Source organism: Ursus arctos, unplaced genomic scaffold (assembly GCF_023065955.2).
Source record: "Ursus arctos isolate Adak ecotype North America unplaced genomic scaffold, UrsArc2.0 scaffold_13, whole genome shotgun sequence".
In the NCBI taxonomy this organism is placed as follows: Eukaryota; Metazoa; Chordata; class Mammalia; order Carnivora; family Ursidae; genus Ursus; species Ursus arctos.
In genome coordinates, this window is record NW_026622797.1 from 2,876,735 (window position 1) to 2,900,541 (window position 23,807).

A 23,807-nucleotide genomic window follows, 5' to 3' on the forward strand; every position below is an offset into this window, starting at 1 on the left:
AGGGGTGCTGGTGACAAGTCCCAGGGGACCTCGTCCCCCCCCCCCCCCCCCGCATGAAGGAAAGCCTCGAGGAGGACACGGGACCCTGTGCCCCTTAGATGGGCCTCGCACACATTCGGCTGCCTGTGATGGGCCACCGTAGTCGGAGTCCCAGGGAGAGGTCCGTCTGGAGGTTGGCATAAAGCCCCAGGACGGGCTGAGGTCCACGGGGCGATCACAGGGAAGGCCAAGGACTGAGGTGGGCGGGCAGGATGCTGGGAGGCAGGGAGATAAGGAAGAAGGAAAGGAGACAGAAGAATAGGGAGGTAGGGGGCTCCCAGGGAGCAGGACATCCTGGATGCCAGTGAGGAAAACGTCCCGAGGACAGAGCAGCAGGTAGAACTGGGATCTGCCTCCTGGGCTTAGCACTGTCATGATCCAGTGCGAGATGGTGGAAGCCGGATGCCAGTGGGTAGAGGAGAGACCGGAGACCCTGAGTTTGGAAAATCCCTTCAGAGTTGTGTCCACACCTGGGGTAACCTGGGGGTGTGGGTGGGGGGGACAATGAAGGTTTATTTTCACAGAGAAGAGCATCCCCATAAGCCGGTGGGAAGCACAGAAGGAGGCGAGGGAGTGCCGGCGTGAGCAGGGAAGCCAAGCAAGAACCAGTTCTGTGTTCCGCTAGGACCCCATCCTTCACAGAGGCCAGGCCTTGCCCCGCTGGGCTCCGCACATGTGACTAGGTCCTAGCTCCCCCAGTGGTTCTGACGGACTGGCTCCTAGTGACTCAGAGGCTAGGTCCCTTCCCTGTTCTTTCCTACACTTTCATAAAGCACCTGTTTAATAATCCATTCTGTACCCTTTGTGGGAGTTGATATCCCACCTGTGAATTGGTGATTTCTAGAATGAACTCTCCCCGTTCTGGAGGTGAAGCTAACACTTCCCCAATTTTTATTTTCTGTGCCTTTTTCATTAATATTTCACAACTTTTAACTTGCACGTGCTTTTCATAAATATTCTCCCTTTTAAAATGACGTGAAAAGCAGATGCTTCAGAACAGAGGACATTCTAAGGAAGTGACCTTGGTGCAGGGAGGAGAGGACAGCTGTGAGATATCCCCCACCCACCCGCCCTCCCACGGTCTGCAGCCCACCAGCCTCTCACAACCACGCTGGGATACCTGCCCAGCAAGCTCTGTGATCCGTCAGAAGTTCAAACACAATTCAACAGGGATTTAAAAAATTCATTGTCACAAATTATCTTGTCACATATTGATGTCATTTGAACAATTTATTTCTCTAGCTTTTATCTCTCACATTAGAACATTTTGAAACCCTCTTGCTTGTGAAGCAAGCACCTGACCATAGTACCACTTTCTCTCCACCAAATTTCTCAAGTTATTTAAAAAAAAGAATACCCATTCAAAGGAATCACACTAGAAACCAAATGTTTAGTGCCATACGTAGAGCATTTAGGGACAGTTTATTTTCTTAAGGGAATCACATTAAAATCCATAGAGTTCTAGATAAAATGGCCTGCCTGATGACGAAGAAAAGGCATTTATTTCAAAATGAGACGTGGGTGGTATTATAATGCTAGTTGCCCTTTAGAGCAATGATCACCCAGAAAATAGGATGTTCCATCTGGAAACAGAGCAGACATGCCCGGGCATGTTCCCCTCCCTGCATGCATTGTGTGTTTTCCGGGGGGGGGGGGGTTGTGGTCAGCATAGGATGACCTCCCCTCCCCTCCACTCTCCTCCCTTCCCCTCCCCTCTTTCTTTCTTTTAAGTTCTTGGGAAAGAGAAAAACAAAGTGTCCTCAGGCAAATTGAAGCCAAAATGTCACTACAAATGCAAAACTCTGAAATCTAAAATGTGACACTCCTGGTTCTGTAGGGATAACTGAGATTCTTTGTTCTTAAAGACCTTGCTGATTTCATGTGAGAAATCAGCTGCCTCGCAATGTGGTCAGGCAAGAAATTCTGAGGCCTCTGGTGCCATTCTCAGAGGTGAAACTAGCTATGTGCTTTGGGTATGTTTGCTCTAAATTCTTGGACAGCAAGAATACACAACACTGGAAATGTTCTGAGAGATTTGTTTGTCAATCTTTGGTTTGAAACGTTAAGAAGGTAAACTACTGAAGTGGACGAGGGTGCAGTGGACAGGGAGGAGAAGGCAGCTCGGAGGCTGGCCCAGTGTCCTTAGCAGGGCAGGGAACCGGCTTCACCGGCTGGCACGCCAGCGGTGGGGACACAGTGGGATTGCCCAGGGTCTGGGCATGGTGGGGTCCCACTGAGAACACCACCTGACAGTGTCCCAGTGGGTTGAGTGACCTCATTTACTGCCACTGCGGGCCTCTGGCTCGCCGCAAAGAGCGGCTGAAGACGAGGAACGATCTGGAATCTTCATGAATCACACGTGCTGTGAAGTGTGATGGGGAAGAGACCAGCGGGCCAAGCTAAGAGTCCGCGCCCCCGTGGTCCCCGGGCTCCTCGGCCGTCTGCGTGGACGCTGTGTTCACTCTCCCACCCTGTGCTCGCAGACAGTGTTGAATTTGACTCTACTCGGCACTGTGACTGCTAATGTGTCCCCCTGACCAAAATGAAGTCATGGAGACGGGGACTTGCTCGTAGTGTAGGTGCAAGTTCTTTCAGGAGGGAAATCGGAGCCCGGGGGCTCCCTGAGGGCTGTGCAGCACGTGGAGAGTGGTCGGTGGGCCCAGGCCTGGAAGTGCTTCAGTAACAGAAAAGGGGCACTTTGTTCTCACCTAAGTGACAAATCATCTGCCGTCCCTTTCTTCCGTTGACAAGTCAACAGCGGGAAAGGAGAGCAGCTATGTCCCCATGGGGACTCGGAGAAGTGTTTTGAGCTTCGGCCTTGTTTTCTGAGTGGGAAATCGAACTCTGCAGTAGCCCCCTGAGTGCCGTCTTTGTGGACAACAGGACGACACGGTGACACGGAGGTTCTCGCAGTCGCTTTCCCTTCCTGTGCTAAATGGAGAGGCTCCTTCCAGAAGCTGCTCGGTCTGCTGAGCCTAGAGGGTATGCAGGTCCAGGAGGCCTGAGGCAGAAAGCGGGAACGTCTTCAACTGTGGCCTCCACCCCAGACGGCAATCTAAATATAATGCCCGTTGGGTGACCTTTGCCCCCAGATCCTTTCTCACTTACTCAGGAAGTGATCACAGATCAGTGACAATCTAATTGGTCGTCTCCTGAGCTCCTAGAAACCTAACGAACTGAGCAGAAAGAATCCATTTTGGCTATATTCATTGTTTCTGTTCACAAATAGGAAAACCATTGTTTTGGGACTCCGGGGTGCCTCGGTCATTTAAGCGTCTGCCTTCGGCTCAGGTCAGGATCCCAGGGTCCAGGGGTCGAGTCCCGCATCGGGCTCCCCGCTCTGTGAGGAGCCTGCTGCTCCCTCTGCCTGCCGCTCTCCCTGCTTACGCTTGCTCTCTCTCTCAAAAATGAATAAACAAAATCTTATTAAAAAAAAAAAACATTGTTTTTACAAAACTGGCAAATAATCCTCAAAGATGTGGAAATTGGAGTGCCCCCTTAACCATCAGAAGAGAAGCCAGCCGTTGCCGTGGAGGCTGCTGACGTGCCGTGAGGCTCTGCCGCTGTACGGCCTTGGTCTGCTTTAGAAGGTGTCCGCTACTGGTTACGCAGGGGTGAAATAGTGCAATTCGGAACTTTCGAGAAACAGAAATTTTCGTACATATTAGAGAGTCCCCTGTAATGTACATTATTGCTATCATAACTTCACTTGAAAATACCTGCTCTTCGACTAACGTCCAGGGAGAAGCGGCGGCATTCCAGCAGCCCAAGAGTGGAAGCCCGTCTCTAACACTCGTGGCTCGGGGCCTGACTCGGACTGAATCTCTACTTCAAAACAAATTTTTAAGGAATGAAAGAAACAATGAGAAGTCCTGAGTGCCCAGAACACAATGTGCTTGTGATTACTGGTCGCTATTTTTAGACGAGCTTTTCAGCCAGCCCATTCTGCTGTTTTTCAACACCTCGCACAATGCCAAGACGATAGAGCAGGGGGGAATGCTCCGATGGACGGAGGGTTGAAAGGGAGTCTCAGAGAAGCAGAGGAGGGACTCGGCAACAGTTAGCCTCTAGTGCCAGGAAACACGCCTCTTTTCCAGTTTTCCAATTTCAGATTGCTGGCATTGGGCGGATCGCATGCCCTCTTATAAGTGAAGAGAGGCATCTTTGGGGACGGGAAGTTCTCTGATGAAAAAGTCGTAGTGATATCTGTCAATGTTTTAATTTAAAGAATCAGGGCTTTTTTTCCTACTGGGAAATCTTGCTTTTGGACTGGCAGAAAAATCTTATCTGACTGCTTCTTCTGAAATTTAGTCTCTGGGAGACCAGTGAAATGCACTTAGCATTAGCTGTGGCAAAGATAGCCTTAAAAAGAATATATCCTTTGAGAAGGTGGAGGAGTGAAGGTGAAACACATGTGCGTTTCACAAACCACAGCCACGTATGGGGCCTGCAGATGGCCCTTTTCATCACAACCCCATAGACATGAAGACAGGTTCTCAGAGGTTCATTCTGCTGCACAGCTTCCATAATCATCCCTATGCCAACCTCTGCCCAAACCGTTAGACGCAGAATGGATTTCATGGAAAGCCCCTGACATGTCCTTGACATAAGACCAAGTAGTAAAAATCCATGCAGAAAAGAACCAAATAACAGCTCCCCTGGCCTGCTTCCAGAAGATAGGCACAGATCAGGACGATGATGTAAAGCTCTGTGATGTCACATATGTCACAGTGCACCCCCCCCCATGGAGGGTACCCTCCGTCACCAGGAAATGGAGACCGCCTGTCACCAGACATGGGAGCCTTTGCTCCTTTTCCCCAGTTTACTGCCCCAGCCCAAATCCTCTAGAATGCCTAATTAATTTAAGCTCCCAAAGTCAAGCTTTCTTTGTCCTGCCAATTCCTGGCAGATCTGTTGTCTTTTTATCTATAAAGAATAAAAACTGTCTGCTCTGGTCATTTCTTTGGTCTCAGCTTCGTGATTGGGCCTCTGTGCACAGGGAATGATACTTTGACTTTTTTCTCCCATTAATCCATCCTCAGTCCAGCTGGAAGACCTTGAGGGCAGAGAAGAGTTTTTCCCTGCCTTCCCCATAGTCCTCAAAACCCATTACATGACCCAGCGTGTGGTAGCTTCCATGTAGGACGGAGTGTGGTGAGCCCGGGGCACCTGCTGATCCGTGTTTTCACCGTGCTGCTGCTCTCTTGCAGGAGGAAGGCACCGTCAAGGAAATTGACATCAGCCACCATGTGAAGGAAGGCTTTGAGAAGGCCGACCCTTCCCAGTTTGAACTGTTGAAAGTGTTAGGACAAGGCTCCTATGGAAAGGTAAGTTGGCGGTGATGGGTATTAATGAAGGCACGTATTGCATGGTGCCCTGGGTGTTATACGCAAATAATGAATCATGGAACATTGCATCAAAAACCGGGGATGTACTGTATGGTGACTAACATAACAAAATAAAAATTATTAAGGAAAAAAAAAAAGGGAAAGGTAAGTGGGAGCTTTGATTCCCTCTGGGTGAGTCTCATGCACAGCAGGTCCCCCATCCCAAGGCAGAAAGTGCTTGAATGTTGGGGGATGCGAGTGATGGCTAGGTTGGCTCCTGAACCCAGGAGGCCGAGGGAGTGAGACTCCAGGCAGCTCCCCGTTTGTGGGGTCCCGTGTTCACTGGCACCTGCATGTGTGCACGGTTACAATTCTGTCACGTGCAGCTGTGCAAACCGCAGCAGCATGGGCCTGCAGGAATACCCCACACCGCGGCCCTTTCAGACTTTCCTGGGCGTCTACTTGTCATGGCGGTGAGGACGGCTCTTGACCTTGAGCCCACGCCTCTCCAAAAGCGCAGACTCAACAAGAAGGAAGAAAGCGGGGCACCCTTCGCAGCCGGCACATGACTGGCCCTCGGGAGTCAGGAAGGCTGGGCCTCACCGCCGGCCTCCTCTCCTTACCCTCTGCCTCAGCTGTGCAGTTTCTCTCTCTCTGAGCCTCAGTTTCCCTCTCTACACAATGGGGAGGGCATAAACCACGTGATTATTCTATGACTGAAGACTGGATCCCATCCAGCAGTTGCCCCTGCTGTGTCTGCGCACAGAATCGTGCCCTTTCTGTGTCACCATCAAAGTGGGGTGAAGCTGATCCCTCCCGGGAATGAGAAGTGGTCGGCCCTTCGCTCGGGCCACGTCCAGGTTCGGCAGGACGTCAAGGACTCTGCAGTTAGGACGGCGTGAGAGTTCTTGCCGCGCAGTGCCGGTCCCTCCGCGTGCCTGTGTAACAGGGAGAAATCCGCACACTCTGCCAGCGTGGTTTCTGGAATCTCGGGCAAGAAGAGTGGTACACCCTTCCCTGGGGCGCAAGCAGAACAGCGGCCTGGAGCTTTAAAAGAGTCGTTCCTGTATGGAACGTGGACATCCACCAAGTGTCCCCGTTCTTCAGAGGACTTTGTGCCAAGATGAAGTGTGGTGCCTGTTGATCTAATGCACAACTGATAACACGCTAATGATGTGCTGGAAGGTCTCTTACACACCATGAAAATTAGCTCGCAAAATTTATCTTTTGGCGTGCGTATAAGCTAGACTGTCTCTGCTTGCTTTTCCACTTTTGTACGGTAACGTGGGAAGGAGGTGTCTCCGCTGATGTATATACAAACACACTCGCCTTGAGCCACACCAAATTTCCAGTATTCAAAACCTCGCGTCCTACAAAAATGGCTATTTAACGTGGATCGTAAGGTATTTTTGAAAGCAGGGAATGAAGACTTCAGTCTGTCACAGCGTAAAGACCGTTACTGAGGCGTAAGGCAGAGCCCATTTATGTGGTAATGGAATGTCGGTCGTTAATTAGAAATGTCAGAGAAAAGGAGAAGGCATCATTCTTTCTCTAAGAACTAGGATTTCAGAACAGAGACAAGCAAATTCGCAGACACGCCCCACGTGTTGTTTCCAGAGCCCGTTCTCCGCCCAGTGGTCTTCGTCTGCAGTGAGGGCCCAGGCGCGGGCTGCTGTGGGCAGTGCCCTGGGATTGGGTGCCTCTGACCTCGCTGTGGACACCGCCTGCCACCCCATCTCCAGGTGCTTGAGAACAGACCGAGGGGACAGTGTTTTGGAGCTCGACGGAGACACACATCTGGGGCTCTAGGGGTCTGTCCCGCAACTCAACTGGACGGAGCCTGCCCTTGAAGATGCCTAGCCCGAGACCCGGGGCTCCAGATGAAAGGAGAAAAGGTTTTGCAAATTCCCAAATTTCACATTTTGAATTTCAGTTTTGCTTTAAAAACATTCTTTGGAAAACAAGTGAAATAACGTATGGTGTTTGGTGCAGTCGTTGGAATGGCCGTCTTTGCAGCGCTCCGTGCGTCTCCTCCCCAGCCTTCCACACGCCAGCGCTGTTCACGCGCACTGAAGCCGGTGTGTGTGCAGCGCGGCGGGTAACGACGAGCCAGAGAAGTGAGAGGAAGGGGAAGGAGCCACGCGTACGGCTGTTCTCACCTCCACTCACTACGTAATTCGCAGCTTGTGTGTGGAGCCAGGTCAGTGGGGCGGTGCCGCCTGGGCCCCCGAAGTGAAGTCCAGGACTTCCGGGGGACGGGGGGTGCCAACAAACGGGACAGGACTCTGGAAACCTCCCACATCAGCCACTAGAGAGCCACAGACACAAATTATATTTGTCCACACAGGGCTGTCTGTGAGGGATTCTTTATAAAAGCAAAACTAATGACAAGGGGGGAAAGCCTCATGTTCTAACCCAGCATAGTATTTTAGTCTTCATCCCTAAATAGAAACTGTATGCCCTTATGCAAAGGTCATCTGGCTCTTGCTCTCTAGAAAAGTAAGGCAAGACTAAATGTTTTCATCCTGCAGAAAGCTCCTATTAAACAGATTTCCCTTCTTGCCTCTGCTCCCAAGAGCAAAGACCCAGAGTGGATCCGGACTCCAGCATCCCTGGGTTGTATTCACCTGTCACCGGGTCCCTCCGTTCACCTGTCACCGGGTCCCTCTGTTCACCTGTCACCGGGCCCCTCCGTTCAGCAGTCACTGGGTTCCTCCCTTCTGTCTTTCCTCCGTGCAGTGATTGCAGATGTTGGAGATGCAGGAAGGAATAAGATGCTGTTTCTGCCACTTGGCCTTCTCACTGATGCCTGCTTCTGACAGCAGGCTCGTCCCGGGGACCTTTGCCATCCAGTGCAGGGGCCCTGATGGCTGTTCCCTCGGCTGCTGTGCTCTGCTTGTGCAGCCAGAGGACTGTTGCCGGGGCAGAAGCAGCCCAAGCCCCAGAGTATGACCCCCAGGTGGCGGCAGCTCCGGAGGGACGGTGGGGGCTCCAGGCTGCAGGTCCCCGTGCGGGACCACATGGAAGGTAGCACGTGCTCTCCTCTCCAAGTCAGTCCTGCAAAGTGTAGGAAGCCAGATAGCCAGTTTGCCAAAGCAGTTTGCTGGGTATGGTGGAGAGCATCTCTTGTCGTTAGTGATTTGTCAAGTCATCGTGATTTCAAGGGTGTCTGAGAGCAGAGGAAGCCGTGGTGCTTGGACAGGAGAAACAGCCTGTCCTCAAAGAGATTTAAGCGTTGAATGGGGAAAGCAGCGAAACTCTGGAAGATGTGGCACAGTGTGTCCTGCTGTTCCAGTGCATGGTGCGGGCCAGCTGCTCAGGTGCTCAGGTGCATGGCGTGGGCCAGCTGCTCAGGTGCTCAGGTGCATGGTGTGGGCCAGCTGCTCAGGTGCTCAGGTGCATGGCGTGGGCCAGCTGCTCAGGTGCGCGATGCAGACCAGCTGCTCAGGTGTGCGGTGCGGGCCAGGTGCTCAGGTGCTCAGGTGCGCGATGCAGACCAGCTGCTCAGGTGCGCGGTGCGGGCCAGGTGCTCAGGTGCGCGATGCAGACCAGCTGCTCAGGTGTGCGGTGCGGGCCAGGTGCTCAGGTGCTCAGGTGCGCAATGCAGACCAGCTGCTCAGGTGTGCAATGCAGACCAGCTGCTCAGGTGCGCGGTGCGGGCCAGGTGATCCTTGAGAGTCTGCAGGCAGGAGAGGTGCCGGAGCCGCCAGGGAAGTCTGAAAGCGACGCTGTCGCCCTCCTCCCCATCACCTTGCCTGCTCCTTGGGGTCCCTCGTGCATAAACACCAGAGGCTGATGTGCGAACATCCTTTTCTTTAAAATATTCAGGGGAAAGATACACAGATTACACTTCCCACATTCTGAGAAGGGATCAAACCAAATAAAAAACATGTCCTTGCTTTCCTAACACTTAATTGGTGGCATATAAGAATGGGTCTTTAAATGTCTTCCTTTTGAGGACATCGTCCCCTGAACGTCCTCTGGAAGTGTGGCTGCCACCCCGTTGGCTTCTGTGTCGGAGAGCACTACAGACCGATCGCAACGTTGCAGCTCCGAGAGCTGAAACATTTGTTGAGAGAAGCAGTGGTTTCACCGATTACGACGGCACCGGAAGATTTGGGGTGATTTGGGATGACACAGCATCTGTCTCTGTGTGTCCCCACGTCATGTCCTCGCATGTCACATGCTGAGCTGCTGAAGAAGCAGTTGAGAATGAAACGGGGAGCACGTTAAAGCTGGATTAGAGACGAGAGATCGGCAACTGTGTGTGCTGATGTTGCTGGAATTATCCAGAACTTATTTCACTGCACGCACATGTGCTCCTGAGCGATGTGTGTCCAGCACCAGAGGACGAGGCACGGGGCGGTGGTTGGGAGCCTGTGGCTCGTGAGCCCGTCTCCTCACTCGTGACCACATCACTTGTGGCATTGATGACACCATAGTTTGTGCCCTCAAGGCTGTGTTTACCTCTTGTCAGGCCCTGCTCGCCCAGGGGGTCCCTCCCGCTGCTGTTCTTGAGGGAGCCCCCAGGGCCTGGCACGTAGTGGGGGCTTCGCAAAGAATGGAATTTTTTCCAGTTCTTTTCAAAAATAAAAGCTCTCTTTTAGTAACAGATATGTATAAATAGCCATCACTGTCAATCATCTCATTTTAAAAGCCTGAAATACAATAGAGAAAAAGGTTTTATGTGCAACGCTTTTTGTAAAATTCAGCATCATTTATGCTATGCTTCATGGGTGGCAGCCCCGTGGACTTGGCTTCAGTGGAACGGGCTTTGCTCTAGTCCCTGAGCTCATATGTACGCTCTCACGCATGTTCCCGTGCGTCATGCACACCCTCCTTTATTGCGGGGAAGAGGTGGACGAAGGGGTGAAAATGATAGTTTCTGGATATTGCACGTTTTGGAAGACGGGTTTTATTGCTGTTGCCGGTCTTCTGATTCTAAGAATGCCTCGTCTTGGGGCTAACTGTTGGCCTCAGTGGAAAGGGTCGGTAGGTTGACTGCCCCCAACTGCAGCGCACGGAGGGCTTGAGCCAGGAGCCACCGCAGCCTCTCTGCACAGTGACTGAGCGGCCCAGGCTGGCTCGCCCCGCCCCGCCATCCTGGCACCACCAGGGGCCCAGGGCACACTCCCTCTCTGCTGGAATCACAGCTGTTTAGCAGCCCCTCCCCTGCCACAGGCACCCCTGTCTCTCACCTCCATGCCCTCAGGGCACAGCTTTCTTTCCTGGGTGCTGGGCACTGATGCTCAGGCCCAGGCCCCGCAGGAGGTCCCCCAGCCTCTCCCACCTGCTCACTGGGTTGCTGCCCATCCCCTGGATCCTGCTGCTCCCCTCTGCCCACATGCCTGCACCAGCCTGGGGACAGGGCTTGGAGACCGGAGGGGACCCACAGCGTGAGCAGACACACTGCAGGGCCCATGACTTCCCATGAGTCAGAGGACTCAACATGTCAGACACTAGTTTTTCTCTGCACACCCGTCCTTCCGACCACTGCTGGGGCAGCTCCACCTGCCCGTCGGGAGGCTCGTCCCCAGCAAGACGTTCCCCAGGCAGAGGCTCATTGGCTCAGGCATGTGTCTGTCCTGTGCAGCAATGTCCGCTGAAGGAGAGACCCCAGACTCTCTCCCCAGGGGTCTGCACCACAGTCTGCTTCATCCAGCCAACACATAGACACATCACATGTCCCCCAAAGATAAATACGAATGCTCAGTGACAGAACAGTCCAAATCCAAAGAAAAGGGGTAACCGACTTCTCATTGTCCGTGATTGTGTGGACCCCTCATTCCTGGAGGCAGCAGCCAGTGGGGCTGGCCTGTCCCTCTTGCCCTCAGTTTTGTCTGGGCCGGGAGAGGTAGGGTGATCGGGGTCATTGACCCCGATCTGTGACTTGAGTGCTGGCGGCAGTAGGGAAGGCGTGGGGCAGGAGCTGTCCCAGGGCCAGGACGTGCTCAGGGTCAGGAGACAGCTGCATGGGCTCGAGGGCACACGGCAAACCAAGGACTGACTCTGTGAACCCGCGTTCGTGTGCTGGGACTTGGTGTGTTCCAGGTCGCTGGAACAGACACTGAGCGGTGTCCTGTGAGGATGGCAGACCCGCTCTGGAGACCCTGCCCGTAGCCATTTTCTTCCCCTTCACTCTCGTCCCTGGGGGTAAGCTGTGAAAGAGCAAACCCCACATGCTGATCTCTGTCCCCCACGGTGACCCTGCAGCCTCGCCCGCCAGCCCCATGCCCTGGTCTGGTGGTTTACCTCTGATAGAAGATGTTTAGGAGAAAGTTAGTGGTACCAAAAAGCAACGATTCTTCACGAGAACGTGTGATGCTGTTCATCACAGACTCACAATTAGATGACATTTGTCCTGGCAGCCTAGATGTTGGAGGAAATTTTACATGTTTATTTTATTGGATTTTTTCCCCTAAACTCGCTTGTGTATCGCCTTGTCAAATCAGATAAGGACAATGAGTTCAGTCTTCCCCGTCTCAGATGTCGCGTGCTCTCTTCATCAGGTGTTCCTTGTGAGGAAGACCAAGGGATCCGACGCTGGGCAGCTGTACGCCATGAAAGTGCTTAAGAAAGCTACCTTGAAAGGTGAGCATCTCACGAGGGGCTGGCTGTGTCTGACACGTGCAGCTGAGGTCTGTGCTCTGCCTGCTGTTTGCGCAAACACACGTGCTATTTAGTATCGCGTGATTTCTGAAGCTGTCTCGAAGGGTGTATCAGACACGTACTGTCTGACTGACAATCAACAGTATAAACATCTCCCTGAACATTTAACATACCCTTGCAAAACTTCCACAGTTTTCAGAGAGGTGGCCGTATTGCATAAATACCATTCTCCACATACGTCCGGCGGTGGAGTATTATCTGGAAAACACGTTGGGGAGGAAAGCAGAAGCAGGTCGTATGGCTGGTGTGGACCACAGATCAGCCTGACTGCTCAGTGAGGCTGGATTGCTCCGTTTCAACAAAACGTGCTTCACGGCTGTGGAACTTCCCTTTGTCCCCTTGGCTGGGTTTTAGAAATACAGTGCGACCCCTGATTCTGGTGCTCTGTACTCCCGCCCCCAGTAAAGCGTAAGCGCTGAACACAAGGTCAAAATAAAACTGCATCCAAGATCCCCACTCCCGGCTCCCAGCCTCACCGCCAACAGCACAGAAGAGCCGAGCACCTGCTGCACTCCGATCCCCGCCTGCTCGCCCCGTCGGTGAGGGAGGGGCCAGTCCCCGCAACAGGGTGAGATGTCTGGGCACACGCGCCAGGCCCTGGGCAGGTGCAGCACAGCTGATTGGTCATATCCACTCGTCACACCCTGGGGAGGGGCAGAGCCACCGAGGACAGGCTGGAGGGGGCAGGCTTTGTAGTAACAAGAAGGCAAGGTGGCCCCTGGTTCCCGCGAGGGATGTGCTGGGCCTGTTTGAATCATTCTGTAAGCTGGCAGGGAGCGGAAGCCTGGTGAGAACCAGATGGGGTGCAGCTGCTCCGGCTTAGCAGGAGCCCGCAAGGTGGGGGCCCCTCTCCCGGGCTGGGGGAGCTGTGTGTCAAGGGCAGGGGGCTCACAGTTAGGCCTTTGGGCTCTGTGAGGCTCAAAGATGTCAAGGCAGCATGTGAATTTTTAGGTGTTAAGACAATGTCCTCAGCAGGTGCTTTCAGGGGACAATATAAGGAATATATCATTCTCTGCAGACACGTCGCTTACTCTTGGCTGGCAAATAAGGTAACCGACAAGATGGGCCAGGAAATCCGTGAACCAAATAAATACAGACGTTCGCATCCTAGGTATTCCGAGGAGAGCAAATGTTCTTCCGAAGGAGGTTGTTTAAGGATGGGACCTTACATGGTTCCTCTTCCCTTTAATCACAACTGTCCCTTCTTCCCCTCATATATGACCTCACCGTCCCCTGCCCTGGAAGGAGAGGGAGGGAAAGTAGGAGTGACATTGGAATGGCTGTCAGGGGACGTGGCTGTGCACCTACTCTGGAGGCAGAAAGTCGGGTCAAGGGGCTAGATTTTGTTCTGTTGAACCCGCCGCTAAGCCTGCACCCCGTCAGCATTAACCTGGACCTCTCAGCTCGTGCCAAGCACTCCAGCTCAGTGATTCACCCTCCACGGATGCACATCTCCACATTTGTTTGTGATCTGATTCGGTGTCCTTGGGAAAGTGCCCTGGACACAGTGTTACACAGATCAGACAGGATAGAAAGCTGCGTCCGCAGAGCCATCATCACGTTGTTCAAAGCACGACATGTCCGTCAGTACGGGTCCATGCGTGTATGAGCAAGTAGGAGATACACGTCATGCTAGTAGGAAATGGGCCAAAATGAAAACAGACTCAAGATTACCGATAGCTTTTATTTTCTTCCTTATACCCTATATTTCAAATTCTCAACAAAAATAAAACATGTTTCATTTTTTATAGGGTAAAGTTGTTTGTAAGATACTCCAGAACAATGTGCTTGATGATGTAAAATTGTCTTTACAGTGAGAATGAGCCATATAAACATAAAAGAATAGGAAGATTTCCCATGTCCTTGTGCTCCTTTAAAAGCTGTCTTTCAAACTAAACATTATTTGACATCCTTTACTGTTCTGGCTTTCCATAGTGGTCCATCACAAAAGAACAGATTTTTTTCCAGAAAGGCAATTGAGATTTATTTTCTTAAGAGAAAATAAAAAGGTGGTATATATATACACAATGGAATACTACTTGGCCATCAAAAAAAATGAGATCTTGCCATTTGCAATAATGTGGATGGAACTAGGGAGTATTATGCTGAGTGAAATAAGCCAATCAGAGAAAGACAATTATTTAGGATCTCACTGATATGTGGACTATAAGAAACAAAACAGAGGATCATAGGGGAAGAGAGGGAAAAAAAAACAAGATGAAATCAAAGAGGAAGACAAACCATAGGAGACTCTTAACCACAGGAAACAAACTGAGGGTTGCTGGAAGGGAGGGGGTGGGGGTTGGGGAGACTGGGTGATGGGCGATAAGGAGGGCACGTGATGTGATGAGCAGTGGGTGTTATATGCAACTGATGACTCACTGAACTCTACCTCTGAGACTAATAATACACTGTATGCTAATTAATTGAACTCAAATTAAAAAATTTTTAAAAGAGAGGAAGTAAAAAGACTTACAAAACAGTGCTTTGAGTGAGGTGGTCCTTGGACCCATGATAGGAGGACGAGTATGTGCAGGAAGGAGGCCGGGTGTCTGTGTGCACAGGGAGAGGACACCGACCTCTCTGAACCTCCCTCCTTCCTCACTCACGGAAGAAGAGGCTTGGCTCCAAGGATTCCTGAAACCTGCTTGAGCTCCACCACCCCGCACTCACGAGCCCGTGTTCTCCAGATCCTCTCCACCTTCACGTGTGCGAGAGAGACAAGGAATGCATGGTGACCGCGGTGACGCTCCCCGCTCGCCAGCAGCAGCCGAAAGTACAGACAACCCCCCCAGAGCGAAAATGCAAGGAATTTGAATAGTGAAATCATGTTGAGAAGGTAAACATGAAAAGGGGGCGGAGGACTCGCTGAAGTCATCATAAAACTCCAGATTGTTTCTCAGAAACACGGGTGACTGTCATGTGTGCGAAAGAGAGAATTGTTGTCAGTGGAATTCCAAATAACGTGACAGAAGGATAATGGTTTCTGACAGCCCTATTTTATCTTTACAAAAGTGTGGAGTTGTCAGGCGCCTGCCCTCTTTCTTTAAGGAGGTGGCACATCACTTGTAAGGGAAATGTCAACCGTTCAGCAGCTGAGGGTGTGACGAGCTGGCCGGCCCCCCAGTCCCCCGCCCTCATCTTCCAGCACCTTCTTCCTGCCTTGCAGGGCACTGCTGCTTGCTTCCTGCCAGCTTAAGGACCCTTTGCAAATGTTCCCCTTCCTTCCCAACTCGGTAGTCATTACTCAACACTGAGTTGTTACAGGAACAATTCCATATAAAATATTCCAAACATCACGAGTCCAAAGGCTGATGCCCCATTCATGTTGTAAGGGAATGGGGCTCAAATGACCGTACACATAGCCCCACACATGAGACCAGGGATGAAGACAGCCTGGCTCTTCAGGCTGCCTCCATCTCCTGGGTCGTGGGTCGGCAAATAGGGACTGCCGCCCACGTTAGTGATGGTGGCCACAGCCAGCATCGCCTGCCGGACTTCCACGGGCTGCCACTGCTGGGGGCCACCCCGAGGTTCGGAGTCGGTTGGTCTGGGTGGGTGTCTACACAAGAATTCGTCACCCCCAAAGGAGAGGACCCCAACACTGCGGTCGGGAGCACACACCTGGGCCCTGGGGCGCGTCTTGCCTCTCCTCTGCGGGCTCTGTTGTCGTGGCAGCCTGACCTGCCTTCGTGTCCTCCTACTTAGAATGGGTGATGCCCACGCGAGTACCTCCCTCGTAGTGGTGCTGATGTGAGAATTACACTCACGGTGGGCATCGGGCGCTGCAGGCAGGGCGAAGTTCAGGGCCGGCTGTCCTCGGCTCTGCTCCTGTTCTCTGTGAAACTCGGAGGTGTGTTAGGGCTTTTCCCATCTAGATTTGGGGAGGTCTGATTGTGTGCGGGAGTGAGGAGGGAGGTTGGACCCTAATTGCCATCTGGTTAGAAGAACTCCGTCTTCCTCCAGCCCGGGGTCTGCAGCTACCAGCACAGGAGCTGCCACGAGGGGCTGGAACGTGCCCAGGGGCCCAGACGCACCCCCCGCAGCCCGGCTCCGGCATCGCGTTCTCTCCTTTCACGGACCGTCCGCCACCATGTGGAAGGGCTCCCTGCATGAAAGATTTCTTTGCAGTGATGATTTCCTGATAGGACTTCACCTGTGTTTTCATGCAGAACTAATTTTTCAACCGTCTTCCCTATAAGTCAACTTTCCACGCCCAAAGGTGGGCATTCCCTGCTTTGAAGGAAATGAGTCTTACTCTATCCTATTGGTTCTAAGGGGGAGAATACATTATTCTGGCAAATCCTCTTTGTTGAGCAAGTTCCGTGACTCCTGGCAGTTATGGTTATGGCAAATGTGTTTGTTGGCAGCGGTGGGAGGGCCGCCAACCACGAGGACGAAGGACGTGGACCTGGCTGCCTTCCAAGCTCGTCGGATGGCTGGTCGGGGCTGTTTCTGCTAATCTTCCACCCGTTCTCTACGAAGGAGAGCTCTGATGACATCACTCGGACTGTCAGCAGATACACTGGGAGCGCAGAGTGTGTGGTGGCCGGGATGGACACACACGGGTTACATTCATACTGATCACAGCCGCTGCGCTCGTCCCCGTCCGACTCAGCCCTCAGAAGGCTGTTTCCCGCACTGTTACATTGACTCCTTTCCTCTTACACCGATACGCTTCATTCTGCGACACTGGCTTGCTCAGAAAGAGCTTCTCGTAGCACCTTACAGATTTTATTTCCAGGCAAATTCATGAATATCAGTTGGTTCACATTTGGAGGATTGCAAATTCCTGGGGTGGGGAGGAGAGTAAACCAAGTCGCAAGCACACGTTCCAAGTGCCCTCCTGGTAGCACGATCCTCAGTGCACAAATGAGGACACTGAGGCACAGAGCAGCGAAGCCCTCACCACCGTCCCACAGTTGGCAGCTGTGACATCAGAATCTGCTGCTCCTCCCGGGAGAACAGGCACGAGGGACCCAGCCCATCCCCCCACATACCCAGGCTGTCATTTCCACACGAGAAGCCACAGCACGCTGATTGTCCTTAGGGCTTTCACGATTCAGGGGTTATTTTCCCAGTACACGGTCTGGGACGAAAGTAAAATGCGATGGCCCCCCCTTATACCTTGCTGGCCTGTCTCTCAGGCCTCCCAGAGGCACCTTGTACCTTAGGTGAACACCACCCGTAGGGAAAAGGCGCGTTACCCTACTTCATGGTCCTTTATCTGTTCTACCAGAACTGTGTGTCTTGGCTTGTAGGTAGGTTAAAAAGTAGGAAATAGGGACGCCTGGGTGGCTCAGTCGTAAGCATCTGCCTTCGGCTCAGGGTGTGGTCCCAGGGTTCTGGGATCGAGCCCCGCATCGGGCTCCCTGTTCCGCTGGGAGCCTGCTTCTCCCTCTCCCACTCCCCCTGCTTGTGTTCCCTCTCTTGCTGGCTGTCTCTCTCTGTCAAATGAATAAATAAAATCTTTTAAAAAAAAGAAAAAGTAGGAAATAGGTGACTCTCCCTCCTTGTCATCTCTAACGTCTATGCAGTGTAAATGTAGAAGAGAAATGGGCTGAAGATTCATCCACAGGAAGATTCTTCAGTCAAGAAGGGACTTAAGTAACCATGTCCCCCTCTCTTTAAATAATGTGGTATAAAGAAAAAGACAAATCCTGGGGAGTGAGGCCTCATGTGGTAACCAACATGGTTTCCATTTTTGATTTTTATTATTTATGGTTTTCTTCCTTTCTTCTTTCTCTGGACTAAAGAATGCCCCAGTTTTGGCCATTAGACTTGAGCAGCACAACTCACGGGAGGCCACTTTTTGCTTACGAGTTTGACCTTTGAAGATTAAACTGTATTGTGTGAGGACAGATTTTCATCTGCATCCGGGAGACCTCTTGGGGTAGAATTTCAGACCCAGTGAGTGTGGGCAAGGGAAGGAAGCGGTGAGCAGAGGTCACGGCGCTGAGCCGGGCCTGAGCTCACCTCCCACCTGTGCGTGGACTCCCGTCCTACTCCAGCATTTCCGACTGGCTCAGACTGGACTGGCCATTTCTCGGGGAGCCCACTGACATGTAAGAGGGAGGGGGTGTAGGTTCCAAGAAGCAGCCTCGAGGTTCAAAACCTCTCCACTCCAAGGTGCCAAGCCATTAGGCTGGCCAGCAAAAACAGGCCTTGCATTTTGGTTTCTCACTTGTTGGGACATCTCAAAGGACTATGGGTATTGAGCTATTTTTTTTACTGGAAAGGGGCATGTGCCAACTTTTAACTCCTTAAACTCCAGAACAGGCCAAGTGGTTGAGTAAAAAAATTAACAGGTTGGAATGTCCTAAATTTAAATTCCTCATAAGCACAAAGGAGTAGGTACATCTAAAGTTGTCTAAAGGAGTGCGTTGCTTAGAAACAAGAAAGAGGTTTCCAGAAAGTCGCTGTATTTTGTATGGTATGTCCTGTCCACCAGGGTAATCCCACAATGCGTCTTGTCCCCTGTTTTCCTGGGAAAGAAACCACGCCCTTCACCGTAAGGTGAATTTCTGAGCATCTCCACATTCATCTTAGTGTTTGGGGCTGCCACAGGCCATGATGGCCAAAGGACACATGAAGGTCACAGCTGACACCGGGGCAATGCCGATTGCCATACAGAGCAAAGCCAGTCGTGAAAACCACATGCCCTGATCTCCACGTTGCAGGGCAGCTGCAGTTAAACAGGGTTGGTTTGAAATACAAAAAAAAAAAAAAAAAAAAAAAAACAAAACATTTATCCCCAATACCTATGGTTTATTAATGAATCTCAAAATAGCTTAGAACATTTTTCTTTTTATATCTGTAGTAGCAAGCCCCACTCAATTCCAGATTCACCCGTCAAATTCCAGGAATAAAAATCCCGGGGAGATTCAATGTGGCCGGACTCCAGGTTCTGCCCGAGCCTAGAACGACCCAGCGAGACAGCGGTTGGCACTTTGCTCCGGCCAGCGTGATGGTCTCTTGACTCTGCTCACGACATCTTTCCCATGTTCTGTGACTTGGACGCCACAGCAATGCAGGGAGGAAGGAAGCATTTCTCTGGGCTTTCTTTTTTATGCATCTAGGTCTTAGGAATCAAAATCCATCAGCGCCCTGAGCTGTCCCAGAGGCAGCTCGAAGACAGCACCAGACAGTGACACGTTTGCTGTCCATGCCCACATCTTTCTTCATGCCAGGACGCTCCGTGGCTGCCAGTCATGTGGCACAGCCGCCGGTCCAGGCCTTTCCTGCCATCCCTGGCTCTGAGAGCAACCAGCGGGGCAGGGAGAGGCATTGGTGAGGGTGGAGCGTGGGCTCTGCTCGGCTGGACAGAATCCGCAGACCTGGAGACGACCCGCACGTGGTCTTGTGGCCGAGGGGCACCGCTCTGTGGAACCGCTGGCCTTCCACACCTTGTTGGCTCCGTCCTGCGGGTCCCTGGACATGGCAGGGTCGGGGATGCCGTCTCAGTGCTGACAAAACCGTGCACTGTGTGAACACAGCCTGTTCCCGCCGGCTGGGGAGGACCCGTGCACACTTGCAGAGTCGCTGTCATGACGCACGTGTGTGCGGACGCGTCTCCCCAGCCGAGCTGTTAGATCTGTCTCTTCCATCACTCGGGGCTCTGGCATTGACGGAGCTCTTGACCTCTTTCTGTTTGCCCCACACAACCTTCTGCTGTTACTCTGCTGGCCTTTTACTATTACGATCTTCTGGCCGGCCGGTCTGTGGACGTTTGTCAGTCAGTCTCCACCTCTTCCCTGTGTCATTTCTCCCTTGCTTTTATGAACCCAGTTCCCGCCCAGACATCAGAAGGGCATTCCTCTTTGTTATCATCTTCATGGATTGATTTTTTTTAACACTTAACTCTTTAATAGATCTGGGATTTATTTTTGTGTAAAACGTAGGTAGGAAATTTTTTTTTCTGCTATCACTTAAAAGTTCTTTGGAAATTTAAACGTAAGGTCTTTTTCTAACTTTTTCACCAGGCTTCTCAGAGCCTCTGGTCTCCATTCCCAGCACGGTATGCAGGTATGCGACGAAGCAGGTTTCCTCACGCCAAACACATCTAGGACAATGACAAGACTAGTCCTATTTAGGGGACGTTTAGATGCTCTAAACCAGCGTTAAAGACCAGGCCCTGCGAGGAGATGCTAGGTGGGTGTGGGAACGCGGTGGCCCCTTTCCTTAGCTACTCTGCTTCCGCGGATCTTGTCGGCGGACAGCGCATGGAACAGAGACTTCTCCCAGAGCAGGACGCACCTCGGGGGACAAAAGACTACCCTCCCACAGGCCCTGTCTGCCTGGCCTGCTCCGCTGAGGTAAAGGACACCCCCGGGAGGCTGGCCGGATGCATCGAAGAGCTCCTTGCCATGAGGAGGCAGCCCAGTCCTGGGACGGGGTGACACACGTGGGTCCCCATGGCAGGTAGCTTAGAAAGGCTTCTGTGCATTAGGAGGGACAGTCACGGGGCCCCATGGTCACTCACGGGTTGTACCTGCAGCCGATGGCTCTGCCGTCCCCCCAGTGTCCCTCCTGCTTCCCCGGCCCCCGTCCCGGCTCCCACATGCGCAGAGAGGCCTCCGGGGGTGCCCCTCACTGCCGTCTCCGCACCACGGCTCCCAGACTCTTACTCGCTGGGGGCAGAGTCAGCAGCTTTGTGTCCTTGTGCCACACAGAGAAGACCGACACCCGGTAGACAGGGCGTGGGCAGGAGGAGAAGGAAACTCAAGGTGAGGCCGGGAGAGCGGTGCCTTCACCGTCCAGTGTCCTGTCTCTGAGGAGCAGGGGGACTGACCCTGTCCCGGGGTCAGTGTCTTCTCGCCCCACAAGGTGCCCGTGCTCTGCCTGCGGCACCTGCACCTCTGCTATCTGTGGCCCGTTGTCCGTTTACGTGGAAGAGAGAGGCCACTGAGCAGAGCCTAGCTCACCAGACGGAGGCGCACAAGTGATAAACGGGGAGGCAAGACAATGACGTCTGCCCCACAACCTCCTGAAGGGCTTGCCCTCAGGGACCACGACCACAGAGGGAAGCAGGATCTGAACTCGGGGCTCGCAGCTCAGTGATACAAGGCCTCATTAACTAAAACGCCAAGTGACCATCTTTGCTCCGAGCGCCATGCTCCACTCCGTTCCTGGGGCCACAGTCCGCACTCACGGCTCTTACTCACGGCTCATTTCCAGCCGAGGCCACTGTGTCTCCGTCATCTCCTGAGGGTCTGTGTCCTCAAGGCTGGAGTCTGTTCCCAGCAGGGACGGTGCACCGCGCCCCGGCGGGATGCACCCAGGAAAGGCTGCCGTGCCAACCGGCCTGGCCTGGGGCACCGCTTCTCTCCACAGCGAGCCTCGTCTGCTCTCCCGTGAATGCGGGGTTGGGTGACGTGCTCCCTGAGGCCCTGTGAGCAATGAAGTCCAACTCCGCTGGTCCAGCCAGAAGAGGACCCACTGTGTGCCACCTGGGGCATGGACGGTGACGAGCCAGACCCCCACACCCCCCTGCCTGGTGCTTTGGTGCTGGGAGTTGGGGGCTGCAGGGACACAGAGAAGGCCGGGCTGTGCGGGTGCCATGGGAGGCCTGCAGCTCTGCCCACAGCCCTCTCTGCTGACGCGAGGCCCTTCTGGATGCTAAGGGACACCAAGGCCACTGTAGTCACCAGGGTCTGGCGTTGGTACGGGACTAGACCAGCGGTGGACGGAAGAGGAAGATCAGAGAAAGCCCCGGGGCCTTCCCCAGTAAGCCCACCCCACAGATGAGCACAAGCACGGGGTGAGCTGTAAGGGATTCACACGCTGCCTCCTCGTCCTCATGACAAGCCCGTGAGGCAGGTTCCGTTACCATCCACGGTTTACGTGCAAGGAGGGTGAGCAGAGAGCAGACCGCCGGCCAAGCGACAGGGTGTGTGCTCCAGGCCGCTGCTCACCGGCGGGCCACCCTGTCCCAGCAGGCAGGCGAGGCGCGCACGGCCACGGCCCCGAAGCAGAAGGGGGCTCCAGAGAGCGTGGATACTTGAAGCAAAAGCGAAGCTGTGGTTAACAAAGCAGAAGGTCGGAGATGTCCTGTGACCAGCAGTGAGGAAGGACTTCTTTCTGCTCTAATTGTGGTAAAATGCATGTAACATAGCATGGATCGTTTTCCCCATTTACAAGTGGCGTTACCTCCATTCCCAGGACTGCATAGCCATCACCACATTCTAGACCTAAACTTTGCTGGCACCGCGAACAGAAGGTCTGTCTGCTGCCCCTCCGCCAGCCCCCGGCTCCTTCCCATCCCCACGAGTCACCGGGAGTTTGATGGCTGGAGGGACCTCGCATAAACAGAGCCGCACAGTATTTGTGCTTTTGTGTCTGGCCTGGTTCACTCCGTGTCGTGCGTTCAGGGCTCCTCCAGGCCGTGGCGTGCGTCCAAGTTCTGTTACTTTACAAGGAGCAGTACTAGGCTGCTGTCCGCTTAGAGCACGTTTTGCTTATCTGCTCAGCGTTGACAGATGCTCCGCTGGTTTCCACCTTTGGGCTGTTGTGAGTAGTGCTGCTGTGAACATGGGGGTGCAGCTACCTGGGTGAGTTCCCGTCTTCTGTTCTTTGGGACGTAAACCTAGGAGTGGAATTGTGGGGTCAGATAGCAGTTCTGTGGTTAACCGTTTGAGGAGCAGACTCATGTTTTCCACGGAGACCAGCTTCTGCACAAGGGTTCCGACTTCTGGCTCTGTCCTCTCCAACACTTGTCTTTTTCCCTTTTTTTTTTTTTATTACAGTCATTCTTTGGGAAGCATTTCTTAAATAAAACTTTAAAATTTTGCTTCACAAAGCCAAAATATGGATGGATTAAATGCCTGGTCCGGTCACACAATACTTACACTGGTCACTTGCAGGAATATTGGAGATTTTCTCCCTCTGCTCATGTGCGGCGGTACGAGGTCGCTGCCCTTGGCATATCAATTTGCTTATGGGAATCTTGGGGTTATTCTTATTCTCAAGTGGTGATCCTATTTGGCGTGTTTATTTTTGCCTCAAAAGTAATTCCATCTGTATTCCCAGATAGCTACAGTTTGGACAATGTCAGCACCAAAAAGAATAATGATGTAATTGGTTAAAACACGCTAATTTTTTTTAAAAATCCCTCGTGCCTACTTACCCTCAGGGACAGAGGCAATTTTCCTCTTGATTTCCGGTTCTGTCAGAAATGAGTAGATGACCATTTTATAGCCCTAAATGACTCAGGCAAGGATCGTTCACGTGCACGTGCTAACACTCTTGGATGAAGTGGTGTTGGGGCCCATAGCTCACTCCATACCCAATACCATCCTGCAGGTTACTTATCACTTACCAAGGGACCTGCGGTCTTTACAGTAAGAGACCGATGACTTGTCACTTTAATCCTATCATCAAATTTAGCATCATCTAGAGAGGGTCCCGTGGCATGCACAGCTCGTCCGCTGCAATCAGAGGCACACAGCATCGTCTTTCAGAGACTTTTGCTGAAAATGTTTAGCCTCAATCTTATAAAGCCTCCAGACCTAACCTCAGTTTGCAAGAAATAAAGGAGAGCCACCAGTTAAGCAACAATCAAACAAACCCAGAATATGGAACAATATACAGGAAACTGGCCTGGCCTTACCAAAAAGTCCACAAAGCATGAAAAAAACAAAACAAAACTGTGGGACCATTCTATTCTAGAATAAAGAAATGTAACAATCAAATGTAACGTGTGAATCTTGACTGGCTCCCACATTGGGAAAACTAACAGCTGTAAATGACATGGTGGGGTGGGGATGTTGATCA

The 23,807-nt window shown here is 52.4% G+C and overlaps 1 protein-coding gene across 5 annotated transcripts in view; it reads left to right on the forward strand.

Moving 5' to 3' along the window:
• RPS6KA2 (ribosomal protein S6 kinase A2) overlaps window positions 1–23,807 on the forward strand; it is a 332,623-nt gene that overhangs the window by 239,405 nt on the left and 69,411 nt on the right. For all 5 annotated transcript variants that reach the window (XM_026505196.4, XM_057310898.1, XM_044386467.3 and 2 more), the window contains 2 exons: window positions 5,250–5,366; window positions 11,876–11,957. In XM_026505196.4, coding sequence (XP_026360981.1) covers window positions 5,250–5,366; window positions 11,876–11,957 — 199 coding nt within the window. The remainder of the gene's footprint in view (window positions 1–5,249; window positions 5,367–11,875; window positions 11,958–23,807) is intronic.